The 18,831-nt window shown below is 45.0% G+C and overlaps 1 protein-coding gene across 1 annotated transcript; it reads right to left on the bottom strand.

Annotated features, from left to right (window-relative positions):
- Positions 1-910: 910 nt before the first annotated feature.
- On the bottom strand, positions 911-18,797 carry LOC124152890 (ankyrin repeat and MYND domain-containing protein 2-like). The gene is made up of 12 exons (XM_046525953.2): positions 18,699-18,797; positions 16,761-16,825; positions 14,829-14,967; positions 8,265-8,363; positions 7,940-8,014; positions 7,608-7,693; positions 6,484-6,692; positions 5,933-6,068; positions 4,830-4,961; positions 4,540-4,612; positions 3,377-3,562; positions 911-3,065 (listed from the first exon to the last, which is right to left on the bottom strand). The coding sequence occupies exons 1-12, from the start codon at positions 18,763-18,765 to the stop codon at positions 2,908-2,910; spliced, it is 1,425 nt and encodes a 474-aa protein (XP_046381909.2). The 5' UTR covers positions 18,766-18,797; the 3' UTR covers positions 911-2,907.
- Between the last annotated feature and the right edge of the window lie 34 nt (positions 18,798-18,831).

Below are 18,831 nucleotides of genomic sequence, written 5' to 3'. Positions count from 1 at the left end.
CTCTCCTGCATGACATAGGTGTCTAACCTCTCCTGCATGACACAGGTGTCTAGGGTATGTCAGCCTCTCCTGCATGACACAGGTGTCTAGGGTATGTCAGTCTCTCCTACATGACATATGTGTCTAGGGTATGTCAGCCTCTCCTACATGACACAGGTGTCTAGGTTATGTCAGCCTCTCCTGCATGACATAGGTGTCTAGGGTATGTCAGCCTCTCCTGCATGACATAGGTGTATAGGGTATGTCAGCCTCTCCTGCATGACAAAGGTGTCTAGGGTATGTCATTCTCTCCTGCATGACATAGGTGTAAAGGGAATGTCAGCCTCTTCTACATGGCATAGGTGTCTAGCATATGTCAGCCTCTCCTGCATGACACAGGTGTCTAACCTCTCCTGCATGACACAGGTGTCTAGGGTATGTCAGCCTCTCCTGCATGACACAGGTGTCTAGGGTATGTCAGCCTCTCCTGCATGACACAGGTGTCTAGGGTATGTCAGCCTCTCCTGCATGACACAGGAGTCAAGTGTATGTTAGCATTTCTGCATGACACATGTATCCTGTGGGTATCAGCACTTTTTTAAACATTATCCAAGGCCCATACAGAATTTGCATTCATTCATCAAAGAAGACTGATAACCTTCTATAAAGGTAACTCATGATTTATTGAACACACTGACAATGAGTACTCCATTACAAAACAGGCAAAGAGACAACACCTAACAAGCAACCACATGTCTTCCTCCATGTGTTCTTGGTTGACCTTCAGGTACGTCACAAGAAAGGGTTCCACAAACAGTCAATGTAGGGAACTGCACCCACTAACACAGGGCTACCCACTGTCCCCACAGAGAGACAGAGTCTTCCACTGAAATACACTGACCACATCAACTCCTTAGCAATTAGTCTTACACTGACACAGCAATGACGAGCTGATGAGCAATGATTACTGTGATTTAACTTCAGACAACTGTAATGGCTAATAGCTGAATATTATATTGACAAGGGTAGTAGTATATTTAAAACTGGTATAGTTATGCCACATGATCTCGAATGTAATGGTCACAAAAACAACAATACCATGTATCATTCAAATAAACTTGAAAACAATGACCCCAAACATATGTAACATTTGCTGGGTTGTTACAGAGACAACAAAACTGGAAAAAGACCATCACAGGGACGGGACCCCAAGACCACCACAGGGATGTACCCTGAAGATCTCCACAGTGATGTACCCTGAAGATCTCCACAGTGATGTACCCTGAAGACATCCAGGATGTTGTACCCTGAAGATCTCCACAGTGATGTACCCTGAAGATCCCCACAGTGATGTACCCTGAAGATCCCCACAGTGATGTACCCCGAAGATCTCCACAGTGATGTACCCTGAAGATATCCAGGATGTTGTACCCCAAAGATCTCAAGGGTGTTGTACCCTGAAGATCTCCACAGTGATGTACCCCAAAGATCTCCACAGTGATGTACCCCAAAGATCTTCACAGTGATGTACCCCAAAGATCTCCACAGTGATGTACCCCAAAGATCTCCACAGTGATGTACCCTGAAGATCCCCACAGTGATGTACCCTGAAGATATCCAGGATGTTGTACCCCAAAGATCTCCACAGTGATGTACGCTAAAGATCTCCACAGTGATGTACCCTGAAGATCCCCACAGTGATGTACCACGAAGATCTCCAGTGATGTACCCTGAAGATCCCCACAGTGATGTACCCTGAAGATATCCAGGATGTTGTACCCCGAAGATCTCCAGCGTGTTGTACCCTGAAGATCTCCACAGTGATGTACCCCGAAGATCTCCACAGTGATATACCCCGAAGATCTCCACAGTTATGTACCCTGGAGATCTCCACAGTGATGTACCCCGAAGATCTCCACAGTGATGTACCCTGAAGATCCCCACGGTGATGTACCCTGTAGATCTCTACAGTGATGTACGAAGATCTCCACAGTGATGTACCCTGAAGATCTCCACAGTGATGTACCCCGTAGATCTCCACAGTGATGTACGAAGAAGATCTCCACAGTGATGTACCCCGAAGATCTCCACAGTGATGTACCCCAAAGATCTCCACAGTGATGTACCCTGAAGATGACACCCATAGGCATGAATGCAGCAGACACTCGTAGTGATAGTTCTTGAGGACACCCCTAGAAATTAACCATGAGGAGACGGACTTCAATGACATCAAATAGAAGATTCCCAAGAACCTAACTACAGGGGTCTTGAAGACAACAAACAAAGAACAATATCAAGGGAAATATGTGCATACTTTCTAACACAGTCAAAAGGGCCTCTGTCTTGTAAATATTGAGCAGTTGGAGGGAACAGCCAAAATGAGTTCTGCAATGAGATTGAGACATTTTAGGTTACTGTCATTTTTTTGTTGTTCACATTCATCATTAAATAATACAAAGATGAAATAAGATTCTAGGAAAACCTATCAAGACACTTTCACATCAAACCAGATCTTTTTTGTCATTTTAATGTCATAAAAATGGCCTGTATTTGTGTATGATAACTCATTTCTTCTATTAGTTACATAATACTGTGTCAAGTCTGTCCTGGGCTACAGCTCATCCACATGCGGAGAGGGCAATCAAACATGGTGACACATGATTCATTAGAAGGTGCACCAGCTAATGATGACAAGCAGTGTAGGCAGGGCAGTATGTCATCATGTTTGTGCTTTGGATGGCTGAAGGACTGGCGACGAGGAGCACATACTACTGTAAACCTTCTTGCTGCTGACCACAATACAAGGAGTGCATTGAGATGGGTGTGGTTCACAAACATAAACTTAATGGTTAATAGACATTATTGGCCAGAAGACCAGGATTGCTGATTAGGCTCTTGAGGGACAACTTTTTGTTGCTGAGACTGTGATCAGCTAGCTATGCTGGCTGTGTCTGGCTGGGGCTTCTGGTTAGTGTCTTCTGTTACTGATGTGTTGCCATTTTCTGTGACAGAAGACAGGGTCTTTCCGCTCTCATTCTCCTCATCTTTCTTATTGGAATCAGTCTTTGTCTCACAGCCTTGTGATTCTGAAACAGTAGAAAATATTTGCATGATACCTGCCAACAGTTTAATGTCTGAAGACCAATTTTCCAATGAATCCAAATCAAATGATAGGTTATTTTCTCAACAGATCTGTGGACATCAAGTCATGGGAACTATTAACACCTGTAATGAGGTTGTGGCTGAGGATTTAGTAAAGATGCCACATTTTGAACTTAAGTCAGTGCCATTGTCATAATTGACTACAAGAGTTATGCCCCTTTGTAAACAGACAGGAACTCTAGTGGCCCTTCTTGCATACCACAAATAATACAGTAACGTCATGACACACCCTTACCTATAAGATCTCCCACGCCAACCTCTTTCATTCGCTCGTGCAGCTCATCAACCTGACGCTGCCTCTCTTTCCCCTCTTCCTCCTTTGCCTGTTCCTCTTCTGCTTTCTTCTTCTGTGCTTCCTCCTGCTGTCTCTTCTCTTCTGCCTCTCGCTGCTTCCTCACTTCCTCACGTCTCACATTCTCTTCTGCAACAAACAAGGCAGCCATTACTGACCTGGCGCGACTGATGCAGCATACAAGATTTCATTTCAACTCCCCTTTAGCTGTCTGTGACCAAAATTAAACAATTACTACCCTGAACATCTGTAATACATTTTGATAAATTTTACACTTTACACAACGAACAAAAGATTACATAATGAAATACACTCCAACCTTTGGTGAGTGGATCAATACTGGCTTTTAGTGGACTCCATGAAGGAAGAATTCAGCACCAATCAGGATAACCATGCATAAAAATATCTCCATCTCCAGTTTTGTTTCTTTTTTAACGCTGCACTCAGCAACATTCCAGCCATATGACAGCGGTCTGTAAATAATTGAGTCTGGACCAGACAATCCAGTGATTGACATCATAATCATCGATCCAAGCAATTGGGATACGATGACATGCACCAACCAAGACACCGAGTCTGACCACCCGATCCCGTTAGTCGCTTCTTTCGACAAGCGTAGTCGCCTTTTACGGCAAGCAAGGGTTGCCCAAGACCTATTCTACCCTGGATCTTCACGGGTGCTCCATCTCCAGTGATCAGATTTTCATCAAAACCTGTGATGGTTTACCATGACCAAAACTGTGCATGATGTTGTCAGCAAAAGCAACATTTAATATATGCACTCAATAATAAGAGCAATACTGAAACACAAGCTTGACAAAACAATGACACTTGAACCCAATGTCACACAGACATTGTTTTAACTATACTTCTCCAGAGTTATGTCCCTTTGCACCAGCTGTCTGATGGTCAAATCATTGGTCTTGCAGCATCATAAAATTGTTCATGGGGTTCACTAAAGTAGCAAACACCCACAACCTGCATGTCCTCAAACCCTCTTTCTTCATTCTGCTTACTGTAAGTTTGACATCAAATTCTTTAGACCTAGTCTTTAATCGTACCACAGACAGTGATATAAATCTACACAAGAAGCATGTGTCCCTTACCTGCTAACTGTTTACAGAACTTCTTGTGTGTGAACCAGTGTAGTTTCTGGCACTGCTGGTTGCAGTAACCCACCTAGTGACAACAACAAAACTGTCAGTATTTATACATGTTGTTTCCGTATGCCCCTCAGCACAGGGGAGACGTCATGTTGTGCAAGATCAAACCCTCTTTCAAAATTAAAAGAACAAAAAGGAAACTGATCAGTTAAGATTCATAATTGCACACGTATGCTCAATGTCTCTGGAGTTTATTACTGTGATGTCTGTGACTCCAATCTACCAGTACTCACCATTTTACAAGCCGAGCACTTCTTCTCGGGGTTCTGTGTCCCACATGTGGAGCAGCTGGTGTCCTCATCCCAGCCGTACTGCTGACCATTGATACTCGCCATCAACATGGACAGAGCTGTCACACCTTCTCCCTAGCAACAGTTTACATATAGCCATGATTATCGACAGGGGCTTCCCACAGTCTCCCTGGCAACAGTTTACATATAGCCATTAATATCAACAAGGGCTTTACAGTCTCCCTAGCAACAGTTTACATATAGCCATTAATATCAACAGGGCCTTCAAAATCTCCATGGCAACAGTTGTAATACAGCCATTAATATTAACAGGGCCTTTACAGTCTCCCTGGCAACAGTTGTCATACAGCCATTAATATCAACAGGGCCTTCACAGTCTCCCTGGCAACAGCTGTCATACAGCCATTAATATCAACAGGGACTTTACAGTCTCCCTGGCAACAGTTGTCATACAGTCATTAGTATCAATAGGGCCTTCACAATCTCCATGGCAACAGTTGTCATAGAGCCATTAATATTGACAGAGACTTAACAGTCTCCCTGGCAACTGACATCCACAGGAACTTCACAAAGTTACCCTGGCAACAGTTTACATATAGAAACATGGACAGGGCAATTGCAGGATCGGTCTTGAGATGATAAGTAACTTTGTGCCCCCCCCCCTTCCCCCCCCTTTGATTACAGTAACTTAGCTGCAGACTGTGAAATGTCAGTACTAGACACCATCTTGTTTTCTAGCAGAAGAGTCAATATCCATCATGTGACAGATCAAAACTGATCATGTAACTAGTCAATATTCGATGTCAGTGTCAGTCATGGAAATGTATTGTTTTGTCATATGGTACGGAAATACCAGTGGAATTGGAATATTCTTAATGGAGGTATAACAATATCTTTTGGTATGAGCTTCCACTCTCTGGACACACACTATATCCACTCCGAAGTCCATGGCAGCAGTCACCCCTTCTTTACACCTAAGTACTTCGGGAAAGAGATTTCAAGACCTTTTGAACTTAACTTAAAACTTATGTAATGGTACCAGTTAAACTAGACTTGTGGTTCTTGTGTTCCCTCATGTGACTCACCATCTTGACGGGGGCAATCTGCCTGACGACCTGTTGCAGCAGCTGGGACTCCACGTACGGGAACTCCTTCAGGGACTGGCGGATCAAACGCTCCTGCTTCTCTGGGAACGCATCACCATCACGACCCTTCAACAAGCTGAAACACACCAGAGTTGTCATAGCAACCACTGCATCATACATACTGCAACACCATAATCCTTTAACAAGCTGCAACATACCAGTGTTGTCATAGCAACCACTGCATCATACATATTGCAACAGCACAACCCTTTAACAAGCTGCAAATACAAGTGTTGTCATAGCAACCACTGCATCATACATACTGCGACACCACAACCCTTTAACAAGCTGCAACATACCAGTGTTGTCATAGCAACCACTGATATAATTCATTCTGAATAAAATACATTCATGCAGCTATTTTTACAGTTGTATTGATGGCTGATAACCATGAATTTATATTGGCCATTGTCAAAACTAATGTCTTGAACTTGACCTCAGGCTTGTGACTTTGGTAGCTTATATTGGTAATGAGACAGATAATTACTCACCTCTTGATCCATGGCTCCATGTCTCCGTCCTTGTCCAGAGCAGCCTTTGCTGTATTCCTGATGATGGTGGCCAGGTAGTGCAGCTTGAGCGCCAGCACGTCGTTGGTCTCCCGGGACTTCATGTTCCTCTCCACCAGCAGGTCCAGCACCCTTGTCACCTTGTACCAATCTTCCTGGAGCTCCTTGTGATCCTTCATGTACAACGCAATCTGCAAACACACACCCATCGGTCACACCATAAACCAGGTCTCTTGACAAAATTATTCTAAAAAACTCTCTAAGGAAAAGCGTGTGAGCTATAGACTATTAATATTCACGTGCACAATGAAAAATACCCAGCTGAGAGAAACAAGTACAATTTCAAAGAAGAAATAATTGTTTGTGTCATATCCGTCTTGAAAATACCTTGCTTCATTTCAGCTATAGTGAGTAGGTTGCTTTGAAAGTATTTCACGTTTAATTTAGAACAAGAATCATCTGAAGATGACAAATTTACATGGGAGATAACACAAGCCATGAGTAGGGTATGATGCAGACAGACCAAGGATCATGATCCAAATGTACCTCTGATCAGGGGATTCATTCGTGACCAACTCGTGTTATACCGGGACAAGCCGAATAGCGACTCGTGCCCCTCTCATGGCCATTTTTGCGAATGGGTTCCATCTTAGCGCAAGCTAACAGGCATACCTAAACAATTGTCAACTCGTTGCGGAATGGTTCAATTATATATTTCCCCATATATCATATATATTTCAGATACAAAATAAAGCACATCTGGACATGCGGAATTATACAGTATGATTGAACACATTTAACTGTGTCTTGGGTATATTTTTAGATGCAAGACATATGAAAAATCAAAAATTATATCTGTCGGATTCTTCGACAAAGAACTTGAAATCATAAGCGCATTCTGATTGGTTTGTCGTATTTTTGCACATAACATTCATCGAGAGGGGGGGAGTCTTCTTGCAGGTTATGGAAAGGGGCGAGTGGTGACGAATGCAGGGGATTCTGTCATGGGAAAGGGGTGCAACTCTGCACAGAAGCACCTAGAGTTGCCCCCCCCTGTGCACCCTCTCCAATATGGGTATGAGTGATGAGTAGGGTGCAGTACTCACCTTCACTGGGTGCATATTAACAGAGTTCACCAGGGTCAGCAAGGAAGGGGCAATGGCTGCAGGCAGCTTAGCTTCTGTTTCCAAACCTGCAACATAACACACATAACACTATAACCCCAATGCATAGAACACAGTTTTGTTGTCCATGTCAAAGGATCTGACCACTGTCAAGATTTGGATTGTTTCCTCTTATCAATTCTTATTGTTTTCTTATTGTTTGTTCGAAAAAGTGTATTCACTGAGTTGGGATCTTCCCATTCCTTTTGAAACTAATAACCATGAATGGGCATCAATCTATATTTAAAGAGGTGTAAACACAACAGAATAGTCACCTTGTGGCACAGTGTAGTATTCGATGTCTTCTTTGGGGAAGAAGTTATTAATGACTGAAACACACTGATGTTGACCTGAAAAGATTCAAAAAGATAATTTGAGAAACCCAAATACAATATAAGACAAGCATATATAAACAATGATGTGTATGTTTAATCGTTCAAAAATGATCAAATCCTAAGATATTTTCATTAATCAAAGTACATTACACCTTAAGACAAAATGTGTCAACATACTTTTAGAGTTATTTAGAAATAAGCAACTTTAAAAGTAACTTGTCTCCTATCCTAATTAAACTCTGTGATATACATTGACTCCACCTACCGACAAAGGCTGCCATCTGAGAGGCTGTTCTGTTGACTGAGTTTATGTGATGAACCTTGGCCCCCGCCTGCAGCATCAATCTGGTCACCTCTGTATTACCTGCAATACACCAGTATCAGTATGGTCGCAGTATTAGTAAAATCTAAATATTTTTTACATTTGTATACTTATCCTGCATTACTCCGTATTGCATTTACTGCTGTCTTTGACAGAGAGACGAACTGTGTGAGATCCAGCTGCTGAAGAAAGTTGTTTCCATCTGTCCAGGAAGCAGCGCCCCCTCCCACACAGTCGGCACGTGACCCGGAAGACATGACGTCATGTCAAAACTCATAACTGCTTTAACATAACATCGGAAACTTCGTGGGGAGGAAGCGGAGCGCAGGGGGGGCACTTAGACTTCGTAATGCAGGATAAGTATACAAATGTAAAAAATATTTAGATTTTACTAAATTTTTTAACTTATCCTGCATTACTCCGTATTGCATCTTTATCAGACGGCACGGCCGGTGGGCATACCTTCAGATGTGAGCCAGAAGAAAACCCTCGACAAAGGTCCGATGAAATCGCACCGCATGGACAAGCGATGACCGGAACACCAGCGACCATTCCTTCTGAAAGGAAACGAGAGTCGATGCAAAAGAGGGAACCCGAAATAGGTGACAGATATAGTATGAGGCGGGAATGCCAAAACTAGCACTGACCTAAGAGCGAATGCGGAACGCAGTAGAGCCCTCTAATCTGTGGTGATAAACACCAGAGAGGTCGACGGGCCCCGCTCAGGGTAACGGAGAATCAGTGGCGTCGGGGGTTGGTGACCTGTTGAGCTACCACCAGGGGACCAAAGCTATGAACGCCAGCGACATCTTCCAAGGCTACATCACGGAGGTAGTGGTTGGCGAAAACGGTGTCGGAACGCCAAAAACAGCCTTCCATGATAGATTTGAGGGAACAGTTACTGTGCAGAGCCATGGTAGACGCGACCGCCCGAATCTCGTGGGGGTTGTTAGCCTTGGGGGGGTCCAATCCGGCGACTTTATAAGATTGGAGGATGACCGCCCGGAGCCACAGGGAGATAGTATTCCGGCTGACCTCCGACAGCGACGAAGGGGAGACCGGTAGGAAAAGGCGTTTCCTAGACTTACGGCAGGCTTTAGACCGTCGCAGGAAAACCTTCAGGGCCCTAACTGGGCATAATAAGAGCTCCTCCACGTCGTCGGCACCCACAATCGACGAAAGTGGAGGGATGGTGAAGGATCTATCAGGCTGTCCGGGGAGTTGATTCTTTGCGATGAAGTCCCAGCACAGCCCAAGATGAACTGCTCCATGAGTCCCGCGTTCGAACCTGACCCGAGAGACGTCGAGGGCGTGGAGCTCACTAACCCGGGCGGCAGTAGCCAAGGCCAGTAGAAACACTGTCTTCTTCGTTAAGTCGTAAAAGGAAGACGTGTGGAGTGGTTCGAAGGGAGCCTCCCGAAGAGCCTTTAAGACCACATTCAGATCCCACGCAGGCGGTCTGAACTTGGCTTTCTGGTCGTCGAGACGAAACGAGCGCAGCATAGCCTGGAGTTCGGGAATTTTCGTCATTCTCCGGTTGTCCGGAATGGCAAGGACGGAGTTAATGGCGACCAGGTACGTGGAGATGGTAGAGCCTTTTAATCGACGCGTGCTGCGCAAGTACAGAAGAAACTCAGCCAGGAACTGCGGGGATGCCGTCATCGGATCCTGATGCTTGTCAGAGCAGAACACCTGGAACGAGGACCATTTATCATCATATAGTCCCCGTGTAGATGGACGATGGGCGAAAGCAATAGCCTTGGCTGCTCTAGTCGAATAGCCCTTGGCTCCTAGGGCTTTTTGCAGATGTGCCAGGCGTGCAGATGAAACCGAGCGGGACTTGGGTGGGGCAACCGACTGTGTGGGTGAAGCAGAAGGTTGGACCACGCTGGCAGTTCTAGAGGGTTGTCTCTGGCGACGTTGCGGAGGTCGACAAACCAACTTCTGGCCGGCCACCAAGGCGCGACCAAAATCAGTGTCAAGTGTCGAGTGGCCCGGATCTTTTGAAGAACCCTGGGAAGGAGAACCGGAGGCGGAAAAGCGTACGCGCTTAATCCCTCCCAGGGAACACTGAAGGCGTCGACTGCTTCAGCGGCCGGATCCGGGACCGGCGAGATGTAAGTCGGCAGCTGGCAGTTCTGAGACGTGGCGAACAGATCGATGTTTGGAGAGGCGATCGTTTGACAAAGGACTGTGAAGATCTCTGGGTGGAGTCGCCATTCGGTGGGAGCCACCTTGTCCGGCCTGGACAGAGCGTCTGCCAGAACATTCCGGCAACCTGGAATGTGCTGAACAAGGAATTGCAAGTCTAAACGGTCCACCAGGTCGAAAAATCGGAAGGTCTGGTTGAGCAGGGACTGAGAGTGGAGAGTACCCTGATTCCTCAGACACCACACCACGGTGATGTTGTCCGTGGAGATGGCCAACTGGCCGTGCCGGAGAATGTTCTGCCAGTGGGAGACGGCCAGTATGAGAGCTTCGAGTTCGAGGTTGTTGCTGTGCCAGAAGAGTCGATCTCCTGACCACAGCCCTGCAACTGTTTGAGTCCCCAGATGAGCCCCCCAACCCTGTTTGGATGCGTCGACGAACAGGTGGAGGGAGGGCTGTAGCGCGGTCAAGGAGACGCCGCCGCAGACGTTCGATTCCACCGTCCACCATCGGAGGAAGGGGTGGAGGTGGACCGGGAGGACGATGAGGGACTCCGGATCCTGCTGCCGGATAAAGGGTGCGAGAAACCGTTGAATTGGACGGAGCTGGAGGCGACCTCTGGCAGTCAGGTCTTGAGCCGACGTGAGGAGACCCAATAGAACCTGCCATTGGCGGAGAGTTCGAGCCTGTTGAAGGGCAGGGAAGAGATGAGCGAGGATTTTCAACCACCTGTCTCTGGGGACTTGAAGGAGGTCCAGATCCGTGAGAAACAGGCCCCCGATAAACTGCAGACGGAACGATGGGATCAGCTCCGACTTGGTCTGATTGACGATCCAACCCAACTGATTGAAGAGCCGCAGGGTAAAATCCCTGTGACGCAGTAGCAACGCCGAGTCCCGATTGTTGAGGAGACAATCGTCGATGTATGGATCGAAGTTGATGTTCCTCAGGTGTAGGTAGGCGGCGACCGGGCGGGTGATCCGTGTGAAAAGCCACGGGGCCGTAGAAATTCCAAATGGTAGGACCGCCCACTGGTAATGGGTACCATTGAAAAGGAACCTGAGGAAGCGCCGGTCGTTGGGGTGGATGGGGACATGAAGATAGGCGTCCTGGATGTCGAGGCTGATCAGGGAATCGCCAGCTGAGATTCTCGTCCTGAGCAGTCGCAACGTCGTCATTCGGAAGTAGGGAGGACGTTCCAGGTAGAGCCGGTTGAAAGTGGAGAGATTGTGTATCATGCGCCAGCTGGTGGTCCCCTTCTTGGGCACCAGAAACACCGGAGAGTAAAATCCTGGGTGTCGAGCCGGGTCGTGTACGATCTCTATGGCCTCCTTCTGCAGTAGGGAAAGGATGCTGTCGTGAAGGGGCCGAAGCTGGTGGGGTGAATAAGCGGCCGTTGACGGAGTAGACGTCAGAGGAGGCAGCGCAGACAATGGGAGCCGGTAACCCTGACGGAGGATGTCGGTGACGAACGGGTCCTCCAGTATGGACCAGTTTCTCCAAAACCGGCCTAGTCTCCCACCCACAGGTGTGTCGGTGACCGGAACGACTGGGGGTGGGAGGTCCCAGTCGTTGAGGTGCCGCCGGTCAACGCTTTGAGGTGGAATCGGCCCCCTTGCCGGGGCGACGATCCCTTCGGGGTTGGTAAGTGCCACGGGCTCTACCACGACCACGCCCTGTCCCACGAAAGGGCGAGGTATGTTTGGAGACGACCTTGAGGGAGGAACGGCGTGGTTTATAGTTGCCTTTGGAGGACTTGGCCGCTGATTGGTGTGTTACATGCTCCAAGGCTCTGAGAGCAGTTTCATCCCTGGCGAAACTGGAGACGCGGGTGTGGGTAGCGGAGATAGCACCATTAAAAAGGGTAGGACCCAACCAAGGTTGTCGTAGTAAGGAACGCTTGAATTCGGAATCCCAGTCCGTGGAAGTCAAGTAACCCAACCATCGAGTAGTGGTGATCTCCGCAAGCGCAGCTCTCAGGTGATTGCGCATGTGATTGATCTGGCGAAGTTGGAACGTCATAACCGTGCGCAAGTGGTCGATCCTGTTAGGATTGGATTCAGCGAGATCCTGGTCAATGGCTCTGGCAGATGAAGCAAGTGTAGATAGTGGCTTCAAAGTACGGCGCAGTTCTGTTTCCACGAAAGCGAGTCGGGAGTCCGGCATACGTATGGTGACGGACTGAGAAGACCCGGTCATTCGATGTAAGTCCTCGTCCAGGATATGTGCACCGTCGGCCACGTCGAAGGAGTGGACGGGGAAATCTTCCCGCCGGAAACGCGGAGCCTTGAACGACGGCGTGAGGGACAACTTAGCGAAGTCCTCGTCCAACGCCGTAACCAGGTCAGTGAGCATTGGGTCGGGTGGTAGAGAAGTCGGATTAGACCAGATCGTCAACTTTTTATCCACATCGGAGCCCGGGGAGGGAGCGACGGAGGCCAGACGGTCCGCCAACCAATCAGCAACCTGTGAAAGGCCCAAGTGTGTATCAATCTCGGGAGATGGAGGGTCATAGTTGGGGCGAAATGATCCTTCCGAGGAGGAGGAACGACGTCGTCGTCTATGTACGGGTGAGTGACTACGAGAGCGACTACGAGAGCGACGACGGGAACGAGCAGACTTGGACGAGTGCCGAGAGACAGTCGGAGGCGACGAGGTGTACAATGTTCGAGACCGAGAAGCACCCGATGTGGAGGGGGCCTCAGGAATCGCAGTAACAGTAGTCGGGGCCGTCAGCGTCGCCGGCGTCGCAGGAGGCACCGTCGGCGTCGCTGAGGTGGGTTGAGCTTGCGACCAAGAGGCGCCGGGTAGATCGGAGGCGCCGGACCAAGAGGCGCCGGAGACGCCGGACCAAGAGGCGCCGGAGGCGCCGGGTAGATCGGAGGCGTCGGGTAGATCGGAGGCGCCGGACCAAGAGGCGCCGGGTACATCGGAGGCGCCGGACCAAGAGGCGCCGGGTAGATCGGAGGCGCCGGAGTTGTCGTCGTAGATGGTAGAGGTGACAGGAAACCCGAAACGGGCGATGCTGCAGACGATGATGTCGAAGCAGATGACGGTAAGGGTGGTGTAGGAGACCGTGTACGGTCGGATGTCGTGCTATGGGAGGCAGACTCTACGTTGGATGACATGTTGGCGAGTCGACGCACACGCTGGGTGAATCGTTTCCGAGACACTCTGAGGTAGGCGGTGAAGGCGACTGGCGACAGGGGACTACAATAACTGCAACGCTCTGTGAGGGTACACGGGGTTGTACAGTCCAGGCAGCAGGGGTGGGGGTCCCGTCCAGATTTATTCCCGCGGCAGCGAGAGCAGCGAGACATACTGGAATTGAAGCAAAAAACATAACGATGTGTAAATACACAACGTGAAACATAATGTAACTCAACATAACTTATTCTTGTTACAAAGTTAATAAGAGCAAACAATTACGCTTCAAACACGCCGAAAACAATCATTAAACTTAATGTAAAACTCCAACCATAGAGCGAATTCAAGACACAAAACACGAAAGTACGTGGACATGTAGTGAATCGCAACAGGGCGGGAAAAAATGGCGGTAAACCAAAATGGCGGGAAACAACAATACGCTCGGAAAAACCGTGACGAGAGTCAGAACCCGAGCGAGAAACATTACCAATTAACAATATAATGAAGGCAAAGGTAATACAGCAGACTTTTGTCGTAGAAAACGAAAGAAAGTCAGGACCAAGAAAGCTCTCTTTAATAATTCCACTGAGGGATACAGTTCACGTCCGATCCATGTGGTTGACAAAGCAGTTATGAGTTTTGACATGACGTCATGTCTTCCGGGTCACGTGCCGACTGTGTGGGAGGGGGCGCTGCTTCCTGGACAGATGGAAACAACTTTCTTCAGCAGCTGGATCTCACACAGTTCGTCTCTCTGTCAAAGACAGCAGTAAATGTAATACGGAGTAATGCAGGATAAGTTAAAAAATTTATCGTGATTATTACCTCTGTGTCCATCTGTAACCATTGTATCCAGGATTTTACTACTGACAAATTTTCTTGTGCAAGTGGAAACATAAAATTTGAATTGTTTTAAAGAAATTGAAAATAACAATCAAATTCCGGACATGTAGTATTTTAGACTTGTATTCATCTCAATGAATAATTCACCAGCCAAGCAGATCCTGCTTGAACATACTCAAGAACTATATGTAATCATAAGCCTGCAGAAAACATGGCAATAGTTCATTACTGTAAATCTTGAAATTAATGTGTCTCCAAATAAATGCAACTACTGGCTCTTACCGTAAAAATGTAACTCAGTATTAAAATAAAAGAATTGTTTTTCTGATTCAACAACTTTGGTAATGTAGTCTCAGAATCTATTTTCACCTGAAAGGGCAGCAAACATTAAGGCAGAGTATCCGTTGTCATGGTAATTTGAGTTGACATCACCTCCATGTGCAAGGAAAACCTCACACATTTCATACCGCCCCTTGAAGGCAGCATGCTGCAGCAGGGTCATCCCAGTCTGAAACATACAGGCTATTCATCAATCAAAAACAAACACAATGTCATCTATGTCCCCCGCCCATTTTAACATGTTATGGTCCGAAACCAGGTAACTGACCCAACATTTCTCTTAGCCCATGTCAAAATAGCTGCAATGGAAATTCTAAAATAAAAATTCCTAAAACTCCTTAACATCAAATGGCACCAGATCAGTATGTGCTTTATATAAAGACATGCAATGTTTGGCAAGGAAATATTTAACAGTTTATTTGTTATACTCCATAAGTGTACCCACCCTATATTAAAACTTAAATCCAACTTGTTGCCATGGAAACGTAAAAAATAAAAATTTCTAAAAGTGCTCAATAGTGCCTGGTAGACATGCAAAGTTTTGTAAGAAAGTATTTTACGGTTTTTGAGTTACTCTCCGGAAATGAACACCACCCTTATAGAACCTAAGTCCAACTTGTTGCCATGGAAAGGTAAAAAAAAATAAAAATTTCTAAAATTCCTAAATAGCAAAAGGCACCAGTTCAGTATGTGTCTGGAAAACATGCAAAGTTTTGTTAGAAAGTATTGAACGGGTTTTGAGTTATGCTCCGGAAACGAACTCTACCCTATAGAACCTAAGTCCAACTTGTTGCCAAGGAAACATAAAAAATTCAAAATTCAAAAATTTCTAAATAGCAAAAGGCACCAGTTCAGCATGCGTCTGATAGACATGCAAAGTTTCATAGAGAAATATTAACGGTTTCTGAGTTATGCTCCGGAAATGATTTCGGGACGCTCACACACGCATACACGCACACACGCACGGACCGAACCCATTTCTATATCCCCTGCCAACTTTGTTAGGACTGGGGGTAATAAACATTCTCATAGACTCTGTTAACACCAAGACACATACAGAGATTTCCCTATGAAAGTAATGAGTGAGTTGGGTTTAACACCGCTTTTAACAGTATTCCAGTTATATCACGGTGTGTCAGCTTAATGTGGGAGGAAAGCCCAAAGTGATGCAGGTCTCAGACATTTACCACTTAAGTGAAACCCATGAGCACGTGTATGGTGCTGACAAACCTAGAGACAAAATCAGGGCAAACCATGATTCCAACCTAAAAATCATAGGTTTCTGGAGTACCTAAGGGACACAACTGTGCACAGCGAATTGCGGCGCCTTAGACGACTAGGCCACCTTTGCCCCCTCTATGAAAGCAACTGCATGGAGGAGGTTAGGAACGATTTATGTTTACGTGTATGAGGCTATACCCTCTTTGGAACCAACGGACTAAAGATAAAAAACATTTACCTGAATACTGTATTAATAATACATGACATTAATGTGAACATGAAATAAATGCAAAAAATGGGACTGCCCCTTGCTCGCATTTTTCTGTTGATATTTTGGAGAGGTTCACTGCACATTGGCACAGTCATCAACAATACATGCACACCGTTTTTGTATTCATTCCTCAATGAACTGGGGAAAAAGTCAATCTTTACATGAAATTTTGACCAAGATATTTTCATGATTGTAAGTAATAAAACTGATGTGCAAACTGTATGAATCTGCATTGCATTTATAATTCAATTTCATGCATAATGATAGTTCATAATAATAAATTGATCATGGATTATGTTATAAGTAGTAACTTTATCTTGAACAAGAAACATTAGGCAATAAAAACAATGATAATATACATAATACAGGGCTTTGTTTTGTTTTTATCAAATGAGGCATATGCTGATTATTTCTGGCAATATTTCAAACAAGAAAGCAACTTATGTCATTTTTCATGATAAGACACTGACCTGGTCAAGACAGTCCACCCGAACATCTGGCTCTTTCAGTATTGCTCGGATCTCCTCCACAGTACCTAACGACAGAAATGAAAACCAAAATCTCATTACAGATCAATCTTCTGTTTAGCTGTAACATCATAGCTTCATACCATGGCTCCAGATAAGTTTTGGAGGCATTGAATATTTACTCACATGTTAATAACATTTGCTGGTGGTTTTCTAGGGTATTCAATACACTATTACTCCTTTGGGTCCTGTCTCTTGTGCATTTGCAAACCAGTGAGCAGACATGTTTTTCAAATATATAATTCTGAATAAAATTCTGTTTCAGGTGACTTATAATTCCAAGTGTGTCATATGTTGCATTAGCTCACAAGTTAAAACCAGTTAATATAAGCGAAATGTAGCACAGAAGCAGAGGTCACATATACATGGTGCTTCCATTCCAGCAGTAAATTAAAGATCTGTAAAGACATTCCATGTGACATTAAAGGTAAGAGGTTACATTGGGTAATTATGCACAATATTGCTCTACTATTGAGTATTTGAAATTTTTTTTACATTAAATTTATATTGATGTGATTTATTTTGAGAATTTTTAAAAATATGCAGCATATCTGGAGCACTGTTTATAATGTTCTGTTTTACTATCCAGTCGCACTAACATTATTACATATACCGTATTCGACGTAATAAGCGCCCCGCTCTATTAAGCGCCCACGGCGATATTTGCTAATATATTGGCTAATGAACAATCCCAATTAGCACCCTTTCCGATTGATCAATGTACAAATGACTTACTTATTCGCATACAATACGCACTCCTGAGTTATATGCACCTATAATTATGGGCAATTAAATTCTGGAATAATATATGTCTATATAAACATTTCAGGCTGTCAGCATAAACCACAGAATTTACCTTTCAACTCACAAACTTTTTTCACCAAAATACTATCCTAATAAGAGCCCCCTATTTCTAATTTTGAGAGCGCCCTGGGCGCTTATTACGTCAAATACAGTAGCTACAATCATGCCAACAGTAAAATTCTTACATACAATGATACATGAGTTCAGTTCTCTGTCTGGCCTTGGCTGCTGCATTCTAAAAATGTAACAGCAGCTCAGGCAGAGAACACAACTTGATTGTTATTTCCAGTTCGTAGTTTTTGACAAATACATTTACAATGAAGACACTTGATAACATAAATATGGGAAACATATTATTGGTAATGGTTTTTTTTAACAGGAACATGTGGAACGTAAACATTTCTACAATGTACATTCATTTAATTAATAAGAGATTGTGAAGTCTTATTCAAAATAAGCATTGGAGTCCATAAGAAAGTTATTGTAGGGTGGTTCTGCACATGGATCGCATGTATGACACTGAAGTTAGTGATGTTCACACTGTAACAATGTTAGGTAGGTGCTAATTGATCGCTAATTAGGCCCCCTCCAGGCCCGATAATTATTCACCATCAACAGCTGTTCAGCATTGATACCACTCACCTAATCCCCAACTTGCATATGAGAAACTTAACTTGAGTAAAGCGAGTTTGATGTGACAAGTATAAAATGCATTTTCTCAAGATATTTCTAATATTCTGGAAGATTCTGAAAAACAGATATAGGCTAGTCCATGATTTCAGGTGGAATATCTGCGAACATCTTAAGCAAAATGACTTAATTGAATAAATAATAAGATATAAAATAATTATTTGCAATCTCTTAAGCACCCTGTCATATATTAATGGCAATATTGTGCCAAGCGATTTAGTCAATTCAGTGGCAAAATCGTTACTGACAATCCCACGGTACCGGGTTAGCTTGGTTAGTGATCGAGGGAAAATCCGGAAACATATACCATTACTGTGACCAAATAGAATGCATTTATTATGAAGTATAAAAATACTCACGCAGCTTCTATAACAAGAAAATATTTACCTTTGAGGACGATATCAAATAGCTTTTTCTCTGATTCAGACAGTTCTCCTTTCTTGATAGGCGCCATGTTGTTTAGTATTCTACTCTCGTCACAAATGTTTCATTGAGTAAATATATATGAAAACTTTATATA

The sequence above is a fragment of the Haliotis rufescens genome, unplaced genomic scaffold (genome assembly GCF_023055435.1).
Source record: "Haliotis rufescens isolate VD_foot unplaced genomic scaffold, xgHalRufe1.0.p SCAF_4, whole genome shotgun sequence".
Classification (NCBI taxonomy): domain Eukaryota; kingdom Metazoa; phylum Mollusca; class Gastropoda; order Lepetellida; family Haliotidae; genus Haliotis; species Haliotis rufescens.
This window is presented reverse-complemented; position numbering and strand designations above follow the sequence as displayed.